Source organism: Ahaetulla prasina, chromosome 1, assembly GCF_028640845.1.
Source record: "Ahaetulla prasina isolate Xishuangbanna chromosome 1, ASM2864084v1, whole genome shotgun sequence".
In the NCBI taxonomy this organism is placed as follows: Eukaryota; Metazoa; Chordata; class Lepidosauria; order Squamata; family Colubridae; genus Ahaetulla; species Ahaetulla prasina.
The window spans coordinates 248,925,545-248,944,796 of record NC_080539.1 but is presented as its reverse complement, the minus strand read 5'-3'; the positions used below and the strand labels follow the sequence as shown (position 1 = coordinate 248,944,796).

At 36.9% G+C, this 19,252-nt stretch overlaps 1 protein-coding gene across 4 annotated transcripts in view; it reads left to right on the top strand.

Annotated features, from left to right (window-relative positions):
• Window positions 1-19,252, top strand: part of EPB41L5 (erythrocyte membrane protein band 4.1 like 5) — a 78,347-nt gene that overhangs the window by 36,937 nt on the left and 22,158 nt on the right. For all 4 annotated transcript variants that reach the window (XM_058195568.1, XM_058195559.1, XM_058195577.1 and 1 more), the window contains 7 exons: window positions 1,187-1,275; window positions 2,233-2,302; window positions 5,188-5,357; window positions 6,025-6,131; window positions 7,191-7,218; window positions 7,775-7,817; window positions 8,994-9,100. In XM_058195568.1, coding sequence (XP_058051551.1) covers window positions 1,187-1,275; window positions 2,233-2,302; window positions 5,188-5,357; window positions 6,025-6,131; window positions 7,191-7,218; window positions 7,775-7,817; window positions 8,994-9,100 — 614 coding nt within the window. The remainder of the gene's footprint in view (window positions 1-1,186; window positions 1,276-2,232; window positions 2,303-5,187; window positions 5,358-6,024; window positions 6,132-7,190; window positions 7,219-7,774; window positions 7,818-8,993; window positions 9,101-19,252) is intronic.

The window sequence follows — 19,252 nt, the reverse complement described above, 5'->3', positions numbered from 1 at the left end:
CTTTTGAGGAATGATTATATTGTTAATATTGAAAAAAAACACAATTCAGGTGTAAGGAAGGTGTAGTTTTTTTTTTATTTGGGCTGTTTGTCATGGCATGATACTGTTGCTATATCAGATTATCTGTTTCACAAGTTATCACAAATCTTTGAATTTGAGGAGACTCTCCAGAATAGATTTGGTGGGATGATGCATGAAGGAAAAAGGCCATGTAACCACCATTTAAGGCTCTTTCCAATGTATCCCAATAGAATGTACTGTTGTACTGGTGGTGATAACAGTACATTTAATACAATCATCTGTGACTAAAAGCTGTTTATTTGTTTCTAACTCTGAAAGCACACGTAATGAATGCATTAGTATAAACCAGGGGTCTGCAAACTTGGCTCTTTTAAGACTTGTGGACGTCAACTCTTGGAGTTGAGGTCCACAAGTCTTAAAAGAGCCAAGTTTGCAGACCTCTGGTATAAACGAATACTTAATGTTGTAAGGGTTTCATGGAAAATACGATGGGATCCATAAGGGTTTTCTTTTAAGAAATAATATTTAACTGTCAACCTAACAATAACTTTAAAGGACAAATCACAAAGCTAGCTAGAATCATTCCGCATAAGTAATATGGTGGCACGGTGGTTAGAATGCAGTATTGCAGGCAAATTCTGCCGATTGCCAGTAATTCGATTCTGACTAGTTCAAGTTTGACTCAGCCCTCCATCCTTCTGAGGTGGGTAGAATGAGGACCCAGATTGTTGGGGGAAATATACTGAATCTGTAAACCACTTAAAAAGGGCTGTAAAGCACTGTGAAGCGTTATATGTCTAAGTGCTATTGCTGTTATTTTCTCCCTCACCCTATGTTTTTAAAAAGTTCCATTCTTTCCAGCATAGTTATGAAATGTTTTCAGTGATAATACCATTGTAATAAATAACCATGAGGCAATTTAGAATACAAAGATAAAATATTATGAAACGTACAAATCATCCCTAAATGTTCTGTTGGAAAGCAGGGGATTTAGTGGAACTGATTGTTCACTCCCTTAACACACTTCCTGCGTTAATTTAGACACAGTATATGGGATTCATTTTGCTGTAAACTCATAACAATGAATAAAAGAATAATTAGATTAAGATAATCTGTTAAAATCATACCTGAAGGAATATTTTAACCTAATTTTAATTATTATTAGGCAAGAGATGGCAATGATTATAGCCTTGGATTAACACCAACAGGGGTCCTTGTATTTGAAGGAGAGACCAAGATTGGATTGTTCTTTTGGTAAGCTGGATAACCTATATATCTCAAGGAAAACATGAGCATTCCTAAAGTCACAGTGCCGGGACCATGAAACCTTTGGGGAAATCTTGAAAAGTGACCTCAAGATATGTCTGTCATGGGGGCAGTCAGTGGGAGATGACACAGTGCGTCCTAAAGAAGCAACTACACATGTCTTAAATATATGAACAGTAAATAGGCTTATCAACCACAGAATGCTCTGATCTGTCAATCAACAGAAATAAGAGTTAATAACCATAGAGAGGAGGACGATATGAGAGACAGTTAGTAGTAGAAACTACAGGAGAACGGGGACATTTTTTCACCCTTGAAGTGCATAATATCCATATCTAAGGTGAAATCGTTTTGATGGACTCCACTTGCATACATTATTTTAGAGCTTATATGTAGCCCAACTCTGAATAAGGCTTTTGATAAAATTTATAACAACTAAAACACTTTAAATTGGTATCCTGTATGACATAGTCAAAGGAATTTATCAAATAGCATATTTGAGTGTTTGAGAAGTAAGTAGTGACATATGTGTTTAAAAAAAGTTAATTCATTTGACATTAGCTGGGTCTTGTATGGATTGTGCAGAATTGATGTAAATGTTGGGGGGAAAAACTAGGGCACATTAGAATAGATATTCCTTGGAATATCTTTATTATCCTTATTATCATGGAAAACTGGAATATATATGGTAATTGTGGCATTATTTGCATAAAGTGGTTTAAAACTAAGCGAACGAATAAAATTAAATACATCTAATAGTTAACTTTTAATCAAAGTTAACATTGATATTTAGATTTAAAGCATCTTTTAATTGTAATTGTAAGATTTTTATTACTCGCTATGCAGGATAATGTTCTTTCTATTACAAATACTTCTAACTTATTTTTTTTTACTATTTAAGAATAAATTGTAGTATAAATGCATACCCTATCTTTCCTTTTGCAGGCCAAAGATTACTAGATTGGACTTCAAAAAGAATAAATTAACACTAGTGGTGGTTGAAGATGATGAACAGGTGAAAGAAAAAAATCTTCCTTTCCTGGTCTTCTATGAAATCAAAATTATTTTTATTGTATCTCATTAAGGTTATGCCAGGCATATGCAACCTATGGTCATTAAATCAGTGGAGTCAACACTATAGATTATCTCTCTCTTCAGAATGGAGAGTCAAAAGTTATTTTGTTTTTCTGTATCTAAGGCTAATCTATAGGAACCTTTTTAAAATATTGCCTCATTCTGAGAATTTGGAGATTGATGATAAGAAAGATATTTTTGGTGTTGCCCTCTTGTTCTTGGGTATTTTTCAAAGGAAGCATGTGTGTCATACACAGATCTCTATTTATTTTAAACCTTTCAGTTTTGAAAAGTAATTTATGATTTATTTTGTTTCCTCTAGTGTTGTATTTAATTGTTATGGCTGTTGATATTTTAATTTCATATTTGCTTTATTTTATATTAGGTCAGCATGTTAATCTGTTTCTAATGTGCTAGTCTATTGTATTTTATTGTTTAAGTGATCCTGCACAGTGCTTAGAAAGCTTATTTCATCAAGGATTTAATAATTTGTATTGATATATTAGAAGGGACGTGGTGGCTCGGGCTAGGACATTGAGCTTCTCGATTGAAAGGTCGGCAGCTCAGTGGTTCGAATCCCTAGTGCTGCCGTGTAACGGGGTGAGCTCCTGTTACTTGTCCCAGCGTCTGCCAACCTAGCAGTTTCGAAAGCACGTAAAAATGCAAGTAGAAAAAATAGGGACCACCTTTGGTGGGAAGATAACAGCGTTCCGTGCGCCTTTGGCATTGAGTCATGCCGGCCACATGACCACGGAGACGTCTTCGGACAGCGCTGGCTGTTCGGCTTTGAAACGGAGATGAGCACTGCCCCCTAGAGTCAGCAACAACTAGCACATATGTGCGAGGGGAACCTTTACCTTTTACCTATTGATATATTACATTAAGCCATAAGCACTGGCAAAAAGCCTGTATGTAGTGGTTAAACTGTTGGACCTGGATCGTGGATATGCAGAAATAAATCCTCATTCAAGTAGCGTTTGCTGTATTACATTTGACCAGTCAGTCGATTTCAACCCAGCCGATCTTACAGAATTAAAATAGTGTTAATACCACTTTATAATGCCTTGGTAAGGCCACACTTGGAATACTGCATCCAGTTTTGGTCACCACGATGTAAAAAAGATGTTGAGACTCTAGAAAGAGAAGAGTAACAAAGATGATTAGGGGACTGGAGGCTAGAACTTATGAAGAACGGCTGCAGGAACTGGGTATGTCTAGTTTAATGAGAAGAAGGATTAGGGGTGACATGATAGCAATGTTTCAATATCTCAGGGGCTGCCACAGAGAAGAGGGAGTCAAACTATTCTCCAAACCACCTGAAGGCAGGACAAAAAGCAATGGGTGGAAACTAATCAAGGAGTGAAGCAACCTAGAACTAAGGAGAAATTTCCTGACAGTTAGAACAATTAATCAATGGAACAACTTGCCTTCAGAAGTTGTAAATGCTCCAACACTCAAAGTTTTTAAGAAGATGTTGGATAACCATTTGTCTGAAATGGTATGGGGTTTCCTGCCTAAGCGGGGGGTTGGACTAGAAGACCTCCAAGGTCCCTTCCAACTCTGTTTTCTATTCTATTCTAATTGTTAATGGAATTCCATGGGTACTACTATGAGCTCTCAAGAGAAAAAAGCAGGATGTTAAAAACAAACATATTGATGCAGTCACTCTGACTTTTCTTCAGAAGAGTCCAGAAATGATTCTTTTTCCTTTTTCTTTCTTACTTATTAAAATTGTTTTCTGCATCATGGGCAGAACTAGAATCCTATTGCTAAGCTTAACTAGGGACAACTCATGAACAGGTGATGATAGATTTGAAAGTATTCAAAATTGCTTTATAACTCCTTTATAAAATATTTATAACTGTATGTACACCAGAGAACAAGCTCCCTATAATAAAAGTATATGATGGATCATTATATTACAACTGTATAATATATATATATTATATCTATATATTATATTATTATCTCCCGTGTTTCCCCAAAAATAAGACCCTGTCTTATATTTTTTTGAACCCTGAAATAAACGCTTGGCCTTATTGCCATGCGCTTAAAAGTCCGATTGGGCTTATTATCAGGGATGTCTTATTTTGGGGGAAACAGGGTATATTATTAAATGCCAGTGAGTGGGCAAACACCGATTATTGCAGATGTGTACAAAACAACTTTCTGATATAGTACTGAAAGTCAATAATTGCTCATGGGTAACAAAGCTATTAAACACTGATACTCCAGTGTTTAAATCAGCATGTTTTAATCAGGTTGTTTAAACCTCTTGGTAAAATTCAAACGCACTTTATTAGATTCTGTGGTAGCATGGCATTTTTAAAATGATACGGGGTGGTGATTCATTTTAAGCAGGGGTTTCCAAAGCTGGCAACTTTAAGACTTGTGGACTTCAACTCCCAGAATTCCCTAGCCAGCATGGCTAGGGAATTCTTTAAGTCCACAACTCTTAGAGTTGCCAAGGTTGGAAAGCCCTGATTTTAAGCAACGATGTAACAGTTGCAGTTAGTATTGGGTCTTGCTGCACAACAAAAAGGGAATCCATTATCTTGTCAGTTCATTTGTGTCAAAACAGCAAAACAACACCGTTGCACTGTCAGTCTTATAAAATATCAAAGGCAATGTTGTTCTTGAATCAGTAAATACTCACTTCAATCTTTTGTAATGTTGGTAAACATCACGTTAATTGCTCAGGATATGTGTTTGGAACAAGCCATCTTTTATTTTAGTGAATGGTATTAATCTTGCCCAAAGCGATGAAGTCAATGTTTATGTGCCTTCTGTTCCACAACATTTCTCAAGTGTTTATCTTTCTTTAAGGGTAAAGAGCAGGAACATACTTTTGTCTTTAGGCTGGAACACCCAAAGGCCTGCAAACATTTGTGGAAGTGTGCTGTTGAGCATCATGCTTTCTTCCGCCTCCGTGGACCTGTTCAAAAAGGCTCCAGTCGATCGAGCTTCATTCGGCTGGGGTCCCGATTCAGATACAGGTTAACCATATCTCCCTTTTGCTTGTTTCTCAAATAATAGAAAGCAAATAAATGTGCTCGGTTGCCTTTCTGCAATTAAACCCTGAAGGTGGGAGGTCTAATCCCAACCAATTTCAGCTTCTTTAAATGAACGTATAGTTTAAAAATGTGGATTAACAGAAGTGGTTTAACATCAAAAGCAATTAACTTGGGAGGCAGTGGTTTTGCTTTTTCTAGATGTTTTCAAGCAAAACCTGTACAAATATTTCCAAGAGATGCTATAAGGTGTTTTCCTGACTTTACTGGGGATTTACTGGTTAAATTATATTTAAACTAGTTAAGATTATTTAACCAATCCCTTGAAACTCTGTGATTGGCAAAGCCAAGCATATGCAATTGTTTTTAATTTTGCTACAAAACTTACATTGTTTTTGATCTCACTGGCATGGTGGCAACTTTTTTTCAAGATGGAATATAGACTTGAAAAAAATTGTTTCTACTTTAATGAATAGGATGGGGGTTGTATGCTTGGGTGCAAAGTCCAAAATACTTCTTCTAGATAATTTTTAAAATTTTTATGAAACTTTGTAACTATTTATGGCTGGCTTAAATATACATGTAAAATAATTACGTGTTGTCTGTTGGAGCAATTTAGCTATATAAATCTTTTATCTTCTTGTTTATGTAGTGGGAAAACAGAGTACCAGACTACAAAGACTAATAAAGCCAGAAGATCAGCATCTTTTGAGAGAAGGCCTAGTAAGCGATACTCAAGGAGGACACTACAAATGAGAGGTAACCAGACTTTTATTTTTAAGGCACATCTTCCATTGCTCATGTTACCTCAGTAGAAATTATTACAGTTTCTTTCAACTTCTGATCTCCATGCCAGTTTTGAAACAATTTGCCGGATGGTTTACATGGAAGAAACAAGACATATCCTCCTTTGGATTACTGAACTGCTATCATAATTTTTGAATCATACTAATGACAATACTGTTTAACAGATATATTTTCCTCAGCATTTATTTCAAATTGTATCTCCTTAGTTATTGGTAATATCTGGGTAAAATAATAGATTACACATAGGTAGTCCTCCAATTATGACCATAATTGAGCCCAGAATCTTAATTGTTGAGTGATGTGATCATTAAACAAGGCGCCACATGACTACTTCACTCAACAACTGCAGTCCCATTTCTTCCAATTAGGGTTGTTAAGTGACTATGCAGGTTAGAATGCTGGACTTGAGAAGTCCTGTGCAGTAAAGGATTTCACCATCCAACCATGCAGGGAGGGGAAATCCTCCCACTTCTCCCACACCCTGCAGGAACAGGCCTCAAATCTGGCTAAAATGTTAGTGAATACCAACATTTTGAGCCAAGAGTATTGCATTTTTGTAGTATTCTGTTTATATAGTTTGATCTTGATAATATTATAACCTGTGGTTACCCTGTGATAAGATGGATGGAAAGAAAGAAACAGAGAGGGGAAGGGAAGGGAGGGAGGGAGGGAGGAAGAGAGTTTGAGCCTCCCAGGCATGGTGGGACAGGGCGAGGGCCACCTGGGCCATCCACCACTCCAATTTTACAATGATCAAAATGCTTCAGGATGTAAAGCACCTGTTCCAAAGCTATTGTGACAGTGAACAGTTGTTAAGTGACCAAGTTGACGACTACCTGTAGTGCTATCCAGCAAACTGTATATTGTCAGTTTTCTCCAGCATTCACTTTTTTAATATTTTTGAAATATCACTCATAATATTTTGCAACAGTTTAGTGCTTTTTTTTAAAAAAGGTTATATTTTTATTGAGTACAAACTCAATAACATTTTTGTTTTGTATTTTATTATAGCTCATCCTCATGCATCTGAAGGAATTAGGTAAGATATTCAATTATGCATGTTAGTTTTCTTCAATAGTTAAATTTTACCCCATGAATTTAACTGTTTGGAATCCTTCATATGTAATTATGAATGGAAAATGTTTTTTTCTTAAGCTCTTTTTTTTTTATATTCCTAATGCTGATGGACTTTTTGAAATCTGTCATCTCAAAAGATCTTAGAAAACTTTGTAAGAATTTTAATGGAAAAGCCAATTATATAAGCATTTTAAGATCATGGGATTTTGAATGTTCATGTATTAAAAGTGAACATGTTGTGATTGACAGAAGTGAAAAAATGGAAGTAGAACTGCCTGTGTCATGTCCTGCATTTTGTTTTCTCACAAAATGCTTCTTAAAGTGCCTTGGCATTATAGGTTTGAAAGGAGCCATTTAATCATTTATTCAGTGCAGAAATCCAATTGAAATATTTGCACCATCTCCTTGAAAACTTATAAACTTAACCCCCATCTTCTTGAATATGAGAGCAGATAAGTCTTCAGATAACAGTTCAGTCTTTGGAAAATTAAACTGTTGATTTTTTTCTTTTCTTTCAGCCATTCAGGCAATGTTTTCACTCAAAACAATGGACCACAGCAAGTAAGTTTGTCTGAGAATTTAACTTAACTTATTAGGTCCCAAAATTAAGCAATAATTTTTTAATGCTATAGCTACTAAGTATCATGTGGAAATATTTGGTAACATGCCTTTAGAAGTTTAATTTAAAATAAACATTTGTAGACTAAAATAGCCTTTTCTTCGTCCATTTTCTTGGATGAGAAAGAGAGCTTTTTCTCTAAATGATAAAGGGAAAACTACTGCTAAGAGCCATGGTGGCGCAGTGGTTAGAATGCAGCATTACATGCTAACTTTGCATTCCACTGTCAGGAGTTCAATTGTGACCGGCTTAAGGTTGACTCAGCCTGCCATCCGTCTGAGGTTGATAAAATGAGGGCCCAGTTTGTTGGGGGCATTATGCTGACTCTGTAGAGAGAGGACTGTAAAGCGGTATATAGGTCTAAAGCGGGGGTGAAATCTACTTACCTTCCCTACCAGTTTGGAAGTGTGCGCTCTACATGCGCATGCATCATGTGCAATTTTGGATTCTCTGTGCATGCACAAATCCTTCTATGCATGCACAGAGGGTCAAAAAACAGGAGGTAACAACGTCCGGGTGGCTGGGCAGAGCTTCGTGCTGACACTGCTACCAGTTCGCCAAACCACGTACCACTGTCGCTACCGGTTCGCCTAAACCAGTGCGAACCAGTAGCATTCCACCCCGGTCTAAAGTGCTATTGCTATTGCCACTGCTAATATCTTTAAATGCTACTGAAGTATGGCAAATGTTGTGTCCCTCAAGTGTTGAATTCTCTGAGATACAATATTCATTCTTGGAAATTTCACTTCATTCCTTCAGTCTGTATAAAGAGTGTGCTTTTTAAAGCAGGGTGAAACTTGGATTTAATAAAGCCCATTTACTGGATTCTGTAGACAAACCATACGGAGAGCACACTCCCAAATTAGGACACCCATCTATGGCATCAAAAAACAAACAAACAAACAAACCTGTAGCAGAAGTTTTTAAAAGGAAAACCCCTGTTAAATTCATTTTATTCACAGAGAATGTACTTTTGATGTTACTAGGCAAATGATGCAGATTATACCCTTTGCAACAATGTGTGTATTTGTAGACATTTCATCACCTCCCTCATCTTGAATGGTCCATTAAATCAAGGTCTTTGTAAACTATAACATTTTTATCTTTTGTTTTTCCAGAACCGGAGTGCATTGCCCTCTGCAGCAGCAGTTCCTTCTGGTCCAGTTTTAGTTGAAATAGAAAATCTTCCCCGGAATACTGGAACAAGCCAACAGGATAAGAAATGGTATGTTACTCTGATCTCTCATCTTGTTCTATATTTGGAAAGAACGGTTATTGCTGGTCACTTCAGATATCTTTTGCATGATTGATTTTGGACACTGCTTATACTGTGTCATCAAAAAAACAACAACTGAGATTTGAGTTTGGCAGCAGGCCAGCACTCATGACAAATATTCTTGCTGCAGAGAAGATTGAAGAAAATATAGCATTTGCAGAGTCTTATCCGGGGAATATTCACAGCAGTGAGTGATCAAGTAATGTTTGTAGAAAGTCACACTTTTCATCCTATCTTGTTTTCATTGTAAAATACTATAAAACTAGCTAACTGATCAGTAGCGTAGGTTCCACAGTGATCAAGAAGAATTTGCATACCATAAGAACTGCAAATGAGAACCTGAGCTGGGCTTAAATTGCTGTTTCTTGGTGGTTCAATCCTTAGCTATCCATTCTGTGCAAGAAAACGAACTTCCTTTTGACTTCAAAAGCACATTATAGCTTGACTTAAAGTTATCTTAAGAGGTTCCATTTTATTTATGATCACAACTTGATTTAGTCTTGTTTTAAACCACTTGCAAGTATATTGAAAATACAAATTTAGATAATGTGTGATACCAAATACTAAATCACAGAAAATTGCAAATGCAAATCCAGCAATTCTATCTGTTGAATTCAACATGGTCAGGACCTTAATTTTATATCTGAAGCTGTTTTTTGTTTTGCAGCTGCATTCCAAAGCTTAATCAATAAGATGCTTTCTCTTTTCTTTTTGCCCTTGATTTATCCAGTGTCTGAAATTGGGAATTTTTCTCTAAGATCTTGATCAATCAGTTTCTTCCTTCCCATGGTGGTGGTGTAAGGTGGTGGTATTTATTTATTTTTATTCTCATTTGTCATACTGGTATGATAGCCTGTCTTGTATAAGCGCAATATAATTGCTGTGCTCATGGTTATTGATCCTTGCCTGTCTTTTTAAGACTCCAGCTCCAAACAGTTCTAGCCGTGCTTTTACAATTTCGTGCAGCCTCAAGCTCATATCATTTCTGAGAAAAGTACAAGTGTGGTTTAAAAACCTGCATAATTGGATTGTGAAACATTTGTTAACTGAGTTTACCCCGTTTTACGGCTTTTCTTGCCACAGTTGTTAAGTGAATTATTGCATTTGTTAAGTTAGTAACGTAGTAATTAAGTGAATCTGGCTTTCCCATTGGCTTTGCTCGTCAGAAGGTTGCAAAATCTGACCACATAACACTGCAGGACACTGCAACCGTCATAAGTATCAACCACTTGCCAAGCATCTGAATTGTGATCATGTGACCATGGGGGTGGGCGCTGCAAAAGTCATGTGTCACTTTTTCCAGCATTGTCATAACTTTGAACGGCCACTAAGTGAACTGTTGTAAGTCGAGGACTACCTGCATGTGGTATGCATATTGTTTACACATTATTACTTGCCTCCCCGTAGAAAACCTAGGTTTTGAAAATTGGCAACTTTGCAAGTTGCAGTGGGAGTCTCAAAAAAGTGCTCATTTTCTGGCACGCCCTGTTAATGCTATCCATTTGTAATGATCTTTTCTAGACTTTATGATTAGAAGAACCCGAGGTATAACAGAACTATACACCGCACATAAAGCATTCCCTATGTTTTCCCAACCCTGTTGAGCCTGGGCACTTCGAGTTTTCTTCTGAAGTGTAGATGGGATCTATATTCAAAAGGTATTTGCTGCTGTAGGAGGCCAGTGATCCTTCATTATCTTGATAGAAAAGTGCCCCTCCCCGCCCCAAATGGCATGCTGAATGGACTGGCGATTTTATTTCTCTCGACAATGACCAATAGCTGATTCTGCCACCAAAGCCGATAGAAAAATATGCTATTCTTTTTATTAATGGAGAGAATGGATTAACTCAACGTAGGTTTACATTTTAATAAATCTACATGGTAGATGCAATCCTTCTAACAGGCCGGGTTGTTGTGTTCAGTGGAGGAAGGGAAGCAGTAAAAAATAATGTTTGGAGCTGTACAGTCAGTCGGGTGTGCTGAGTTGCAAAGTTTGGAATGAGGTTAAGCAGAATGTGTTGACGGAATGGATGCCTGCTTGGTGGAGAATGACCTGAATGTCTAGGTGCTGTTTACAAGGGCTTTCTTACATCAGCTTCTTCCTGCCTCTTTTAATTGGGCTGTTACCGTGATTTGACTTTGGGTTTCCTCCTTTATAATCAGTCTTCTTTAGAGAACATTTTCCAAACAAAGTGCTACGAAGACTAATATACTTTAAACCATTGTAATTGGATAAATACCAATTTATTAAAGGAATGGTTCTTTGTATTGCTAGAATCTTGAAATTACTGGCATGTTCCACACCTCCATCATTTGAACTAAAATGCTGCAGACCTATTAAAAATGTGTATTGCATTACCATTCAGATAGTTCCCATGAAAATTTTTCCTATTCTTGGAGAAGTACATAAGCTGTAACATTGACTTGCAATTCATGCTACCAACTTTTTGAGATTAGTTTGTTTTCCCAAGAAACAGTTGAAACATATCCAAGTCTTTGTCTTCCAAATTCCACACTTAAATGTGGTATATTGTGCTGTTTTGGTGATAAAAGAAACCATTGGAGCTATATAAGAGCAGACAAGATAGGTTAGCAAAAGAGTTATATGTACTTCTGCCCATGCCATTTATTCTGAAAGAGATCCAGAATGATATTTATCTGGAGTCTAAGGAAAATTGATATATAGACCATTTTGAATATCTCTCAACCCTTTTTATTTTACCTTTAAGAAAACCTTGAACCAGGTGATCAGCAATTGTATCATTTCAAAACACGGTTGATGTTTTATTAATAGCTATGAACATCAACTTCTCATAAAATAAATGGTCTCTTGGTGACATGAATTAATAACGATAAAGAACCAGATCCTTAACATAAATAAAATAAGAATGAAATTGAATAAAATCGTTTCTAAAGAAGACTACTTCTAGATGCTTATGTCTTTGCCTTAACATTCTGCATGCTTTTTAATCTATTATTTTTATAGTTCTGTATACCACCCATTTGGACACTGTGGTATAACTTAGATTTTCTGAATTTAACCTTACTGATACTTGGCTTTAATTAAATCCCTCATTTTTATGAAAAACAGCATCAGTAGCATGGCAGCATATTTAGCATACTTACATTAGAACCTCTTCCTTCCACCATAGAAAAATTATTCGAAATATTTCCCCAATCCATAACAGAACTAAGATTGTAGGTTACTACTATATAATTGTGACTAAATCTAGTACAAACCTAACAGTTGTAATTGAGGAATTACAAATGTTGCCTGATTTACCCAAAATAATTAGACATAAGCTTAGTCTACAAATCTTTTTATAAAAGACTAACTTTATACATTATAATGAAATAAAGCAAACCATTTATGGTTAGCAGACTGTATGAGGCTTAAAATTTTGAGAGTGATATGTACTAAGTAAATGAAAATAAAAATAATTTATCCAAGAATGTAATTTTCTCAAAACAAATGTAGGGATTAAACACCAAAATTTACAGGTAGTCCTTGTTTAGCAACCCCTCTTAGGACCAGCAACTAGGTTGTAATGCAAAGGAAACACTAAATGAAATCACGACAATGTTGTGATCTTACTTCAGCTTTCCTGAGTTTTGCAGTTTTGGTGATAACTCCAAGGAACTCACACTAAACATATCCAAAGCAAATCAGATGGTTAAATCCCCACATATCAACTGGATCATATATTCTACAGCAATAGCCCCCAATCTTTTGGGCACCAGGGACTGGTTCCATGGAGGGAGGTTCTTCCTCAGACTGGGTGGTGGAGGGGGCTAGTTTTACATGCTGCCTGGATCCTGCACGTGTGCAGATGGGGCTTTGCTCACTTGTATGCCTGGTTCCTGGCAGACTGTGGCCCGGTGCCAGTCCATGGCCCGGGGATTGGAGAGACTCTTCTACAGGATGCACAACCATTTATTTTGAAGAGTACATGTGAAGTTTCAACTTAATTTTTGAATTAAAAATTTATATGCTCATTTGCTAATTAAATTATAATTGAAAAAGCAGGAATTTCAAAGAGTCTGGTGGATGATAAGAAAGATCTCTCTTAGTTTCCATAACAGATACCTCAGATTTAAACATTCATTCAGTTCCTTTTGAAAAATGTTAGTGGTTAGGACTCATAAAACCTCAGATCAATACATGTGTTAATACACTTAGCTTTAAAATACGATTTTCTAATTTAGAAAATTGTATGGCTTGAAATTGAAAACAAAAATATATAAAGCTTTAAAAAGTCCATTTGCTCATGTGATAATACTAAAGGTCCCTTAAGGACCCAAGCACTGGATAATCGCCTTGTTTCTAGAGAAGTCCTCATTCTAAACATACAGACTGCTTAATATAGCTTGGCAGAGTTACTCCAATTAAATTTCTCATGCAAATATCAGGTTACAATGGAAGAGTAAATTGGAAGCTTAAGAAAAGCTCCCAGCCCTGCTTATTTTTGATCTGAATGTCATTAGTGTAGCTAATCATACCCTCCAAGTCTATTAATCAGTAAAAACTGGCACATCTTCAATAGCTTTGTGCTTTAAAGTACATTAAAGTTACTTTGATCAGGCAACAAGGCTTATTTTATTACATTGGAGCGAGAAATACCATAGGTAAAGTATACATACCATCTTGTCTATCCAGTTGACTCGGCTCTGGAAATTTAATTTTACATGTTCCTGAAATGGACTTTAGGCACAGTAAAATAAAAGAAGCCATGTTCAACAAGCAAAATCTATACCAGTGCATTCTAAATAGCATGTTGTGCATGAAGTACCGTATATACTCGAATATAAGCCGATCCGAGTATAAGCCGAGGTCCCCAATTTTACCCCAAAAACTGGGGTAAACTGGGGACTCGAGTATAAGCCGAGGGTGGGAAATGAGGCACCTACCGGTTGAAACCCTCCTCCCTCAGCTGAGAAGGCTGGCGGCTCCCCGCCCGCCCTCTCACTGCACCGGCAGGGCTTCCGTCCGTAAAATGTGAAAAAGAAAAAAACTCGAGTATAAGCCGTATAGACCCGAGTATAAGCGAGGGCTTAAAAAAAAAACTCGAGTATAAGCCGTATAGACCCGAGTATAAGCCGAGGGGACGTTTTTCAGCACAAAAAATGTGCTGAAAAACTCGGCTTATACTCGAGTATATACGGTAGTTTCTTCTTATCCTTCACCAAATATAACCACAGTCTTTATGTTGAACTGCTTTATTTTGTGTCCTTGCTTTATTAAAAAAAAAATATTTTTTTAATAGTTCATAGTTATTGTGTTAATACTAGTCTATAAATCTTGAACATTTTATCATATGATTTATAATGCTTCACTGCTGCTATATGTATAAGGCACTCGCTTTTGTTCGTGAGCATTGAAGCTGAAGGTTAACTTCTGGATGCTCTAACCATCTTGTTCGATGCTGAGGCTATAGTTTATTGACAGCTGGGGAATACTTTCTGCTTACCCCTGATTTAGCTCACAGATATATTGCTGTGTTTATACATAAGGGAAATACCATAGACATTAATGTGATAATCCATGGGAGAAGTTATACTTTATATTACTTTATTACTTTATTTATTATTAGAGAAAGTGCTAGATGAAAATAGAGAAGCATTCAAAGTTAATTCTTGCATAGATTACTTTAAAGCCAGTGCATTCCGATAGCAGCATGAAGGGTTTAAATTGTAAGTCCGTTTCCTAAACCTGTGCTTGCTCTTCAAGAAGTTTGCTCTTGCTAGCCTGATACTTCCTCAACTGCATCTTCCACCTTCCATTCTCTCCCTTTATTTATACCTAGATACTAACTGTGCCCCATCCCGTTCCCAAACCAATCTAGGCCCTATGATGCTCGTGACTGCTGTCAACGTGGTGGAAGTGCATGGAACATGTGGTCCACGCCCTCGGCCCACACAGTGGATAGACACTGCAATGACTTTGTCCGTGAACGCAATGTGAAGAATGCAGGAATGTACAGACAGGCTTACGGTTCTGGTTTCCAGACTACTGTGACTGACCTGTAGGACTTTTGATCTTAAGGAAATCTTGACTGTCCTCTGGAATCATGAATGCTTTGAAGGGCTTGATCTTTAAGAGATAATCCCATATGCCAATATATCCGAACATGAATGACCAGCATAGATGTTTCTTTTAAAACGTAGATGTGGTTTTACATTGGGGGGGGGGGAAGGATCTGTGCGTGCTTTTCTTAATGGGGAGGAGGTGGGTAAAGATGAAATGGATTCCTTGTTTCTGGCAAAGCTGCTTATTCAATCTATAGAAACCAATATTTTGCTCGCCAGGTGGAAAGATACCAACAATGATTTGATGATTCTTATCATATAACTATTTTCTGGGTTTTAGAAGAGAGCAAAGAGGTCTACTGCAGATATAATAGAGCAGGTTTAAAAAAATGTTCTCCTGCACTTTTGATAATGTGCCTATTAATAATGTTATAAAATTATGCTTTTTATATTAAAGTACTTTCAAAGAAATGTGAAGGAATGCAAAATAAGGTGTTTGAAGGTTGCTCTCTGTTCTGAGATTCTTTGTTTTAATGCAAAAATCTATTAAACGGCAAAAGGTTTATTCAAATAGCTACAAAGTTGCCTCTACTATATTCCGATTGGTGTAATGTTGTCAGGCTATCCCTGTGGGATCGATTCTTTTATGCTCAAGCATACCCGATAATAAGACAAGGTCAACTCCAAAACCGGTGCTTGCTTATACTTAGGCAATGCTCATCTTTCATTTTTTTTTTCATTGTTTTGTGAAGTAAAAGTGTGTCATTAAAGAAAAAGGCACTTCCATCCTGACTAGAGTGAGACGTTCACTTCTGATCAGAATGAGATATATTGCTTTCTTTTTTCTTTATATTCACCCTCAACTTGTTTAACTGCAGTTCCCTTGATAGTTGGAAATTTGAACGCGTGTGTCCAAAATACTGTATATGTGGGGTACCACATACTGTTTTGCAGAAGTCATCTCATTTTGCTGAATTAAAGTGCTTCCGTTGCAATCCGATGGTGATATAAGATTATCTCATGTACACTGGAGATGTTCCAAAGACTGAAAAGATGTCTGCCTGTTGCCTGGGGAGATTTGATTTCACTATCTTGTCACTGAAGCTGGGAAAGGTGCTTCATCAAGAGATCTCAGACCAAAAAATGGAGATTTTCTGGAAGTATTTCTGGCTCCCAGAGAAATTTCAGATGATCAAAGGCTCTGGTCATATCCTTGAATGGGGGAACATTGATATTACTAGGATGGAAGCCACAACGACAAACTACACTTTGTATGGGGATGGAGGAAGCAGAGTGACATGTCTCTTGCTTTGCTGGGGCTATTATAAAGGAATTGGCCTTGAAAAGTTATAATAGATCTATTAAAGGGGCAGGAGGGCTTATGGGGAAAAAATTACACAGAGGGAGATGGAAGGAAATATGAGAACTAACTCAAAATAACCCCAACTTGATTTGCTAAGGTAAAACAGAGAAAATAATCCCTACCACCCTTGCTTCTTAAAAGGGTTTTCTTTGAAGAGCTGACATCAATCTAGAAAGCTTATCCAAGGTAAAACAGAAAAACTTGGATAAGCTTTCCAGACTGATGTCAGCTCCTCAAAGAAGACCCTTTGAAGAAATAAGGATGGTGGGGATTCCAGGAAATACATATTACATACTAAAATTAACAAGAGATGGGGTTTTTTTTTACAGCCTGTTCACGTTTCTCTCTGCCCATCTTAAACAAAATCAAGGTGGAATTATTTTGAGTTTCTTTCCCCTGTTTCTCTCTAACTCAAAACTCTGCGATGTTTTCTGCAAGTCCCCTTTAGCAGCTCTAACTTTTAGCTCTCATACATTTCCCAAAATCAAATCTACATTCCTTTACACCAGGGGGGCCAAACACGTGGCCCGCGGGCCGGATGCATCACATGCTGGCCATACCCGGTTTAGCGAAGGGGGGGAAAGTCACAATACGTCACGTGATGATGCCATGACGACGCAAGTTTGACACCCCTGCTTTACACTAATTTAACAAGGCTTTGCCAAATCAGATCCTACTTCATTTACTGTAGTAGGATTGCTGTGCCTGATAAGTTGCAAGAACTGATCGGGTGGGAGCTGGTTCTTACATTGACAAATATTCATTTCCAAAATAATCAATAGCTACAGTCCTACCCTTCCTTCATTAAAAAAAAAAAAAGCTTCCTCCCAAAGAGCAAAAAAAACAAAAAAAACCCCAACCCTAGAACCTTCCTTCTGTAATTTTCTGCTATATATCTTCTCATTTGAAAGAATTTGCTGGAATTCTTGTATTTGTTGCTTTAACAATCTTAACCAATCTTCGTAATTGCAGTTCTGAGGAACCGCGTTTCTTGGGACAAATGGCTTCCAGCCCAGGCTGATACAGAAATCCCAATAGACTGATATATAACAATAGCTTCTGTAGGTGAGAGAGGTGTTTAAACAAAAACATAGTTTTAAAAATGGCTGAACTATATTTGGCAAATGTGGCTAAGTGCTGTAAGTATCCTTTAAAAAATTCACATAGACATGGGCATCATTTTTCATTTTTCCTAATTGAGGAGAGTCTTGAGGAAAATGCTAGAAAACATTTTCTAATCATTGTTAGTCAGTAAACAAAATGTTTCAAGGTTGTGGGAGCCATTTTTTTCCTCACAGATCTTTTCAAGTATCCAGATGAGATGGCAAGAAAGCAGTACAGGTATGTGTGGATGGTGGTGGTGGAAAAACTAAATATATAAACTATGCCATATTTTAATCAAACACTGTTATGGCTTAGTGTGAACCCAGCTACTTTGCTACTTAAATCCAAAATCAGACCAGATTATTGCTAGAACTATTATTTTCAAAAATAACAACACAACAGTGTTTGTCTGTCTTTCCTGAGTTTTTAAGTGTACATGAAACCTTCATAGTATTTATAGCTGCCTCATAATCCAGCTGCAATCAAATCTAGATTTTTCATGCATTCTGTCTGGTGTGTGTGTGTAATTCTTGCAGTTTCTCTCTTCCACTTTCTTTATTTAATTTCCAACTTCATTAATCTGAGCAGCACAAAATTTTTGCCCGTTTTGGCTCCAGTGATGTTACTGTCTAATATAGCATGCCAAACCATACAAGATGCTAATTCAGCTAGGTACACCAGCTTTTTACACAAATACCATGAATCTTATGATCTAAGCTGAGTATTTCAATTGAATGCAGAGTAGCTACTATTACCATTAATCAGAATCTGAAACGTTGTTTTTCAGGTTCATGATCTCACCTTAGACCCTGGTTAAAATTCTCAGTGGTAAGAGGAGTAAAATGGTATCATTTGTATTAATCACCCAAAGGAATTAAACATCTTATGCAAACCACGACTATCTGGGATATTTTTTCTATCAGACCAGCATAAGTCATCTCTGTTTTTTGTCAGTAATGAGTGGCTTCGTGTTCTGCTTCTACACTGCAAAGAGATTTGGAGAAATGCGATGCTATTTCTCTGATTTTAGAATTATTTGCACCTGTTCAAAATCCTGAAGATTAATAAGAGAAGTGAAGTCCTTTTGATCTTTTTAATCCTCCACAGACCCCATATTTCCATTTGAGGCTTTAGAAGAGATCGAAAGTGCCATATACTTTTGTAGCTCTCCAATGGACTCATCAACTGGTTGCAAATGCTTTGGATAGAGGGGATTGGTAAAGGTTGAAAGAAATAATTTAAAAATCATAGTGATCTTATCAGGACTGGTACCATCAAGGACTTGTTAGAAGTGGCATCATTTTCCACATTGTCTTTCTACCCATTCCAACCCCTCCTCCTACATATGTGCTGACTGAAAAAAAAAATCCAAAGAGATGAAGCAGCTACAGCCATCCAGTTCTGTAGGACTATTCTGAGTTTTTGCACACAAACAGGCAAAAGAGAAATTTAAATTTATATGAATCCTCTCTTGTAAGTTTGTATGCCAATACTGGGTGAAATTAATTGACCCTGAAACTAATTCTGGATACTCTTTGGTTAACCAGGATGTGATCCCAATCTGTAGTAATCCTTTACTGTGTTTAAAAATGAAGGAATGAAGCCAT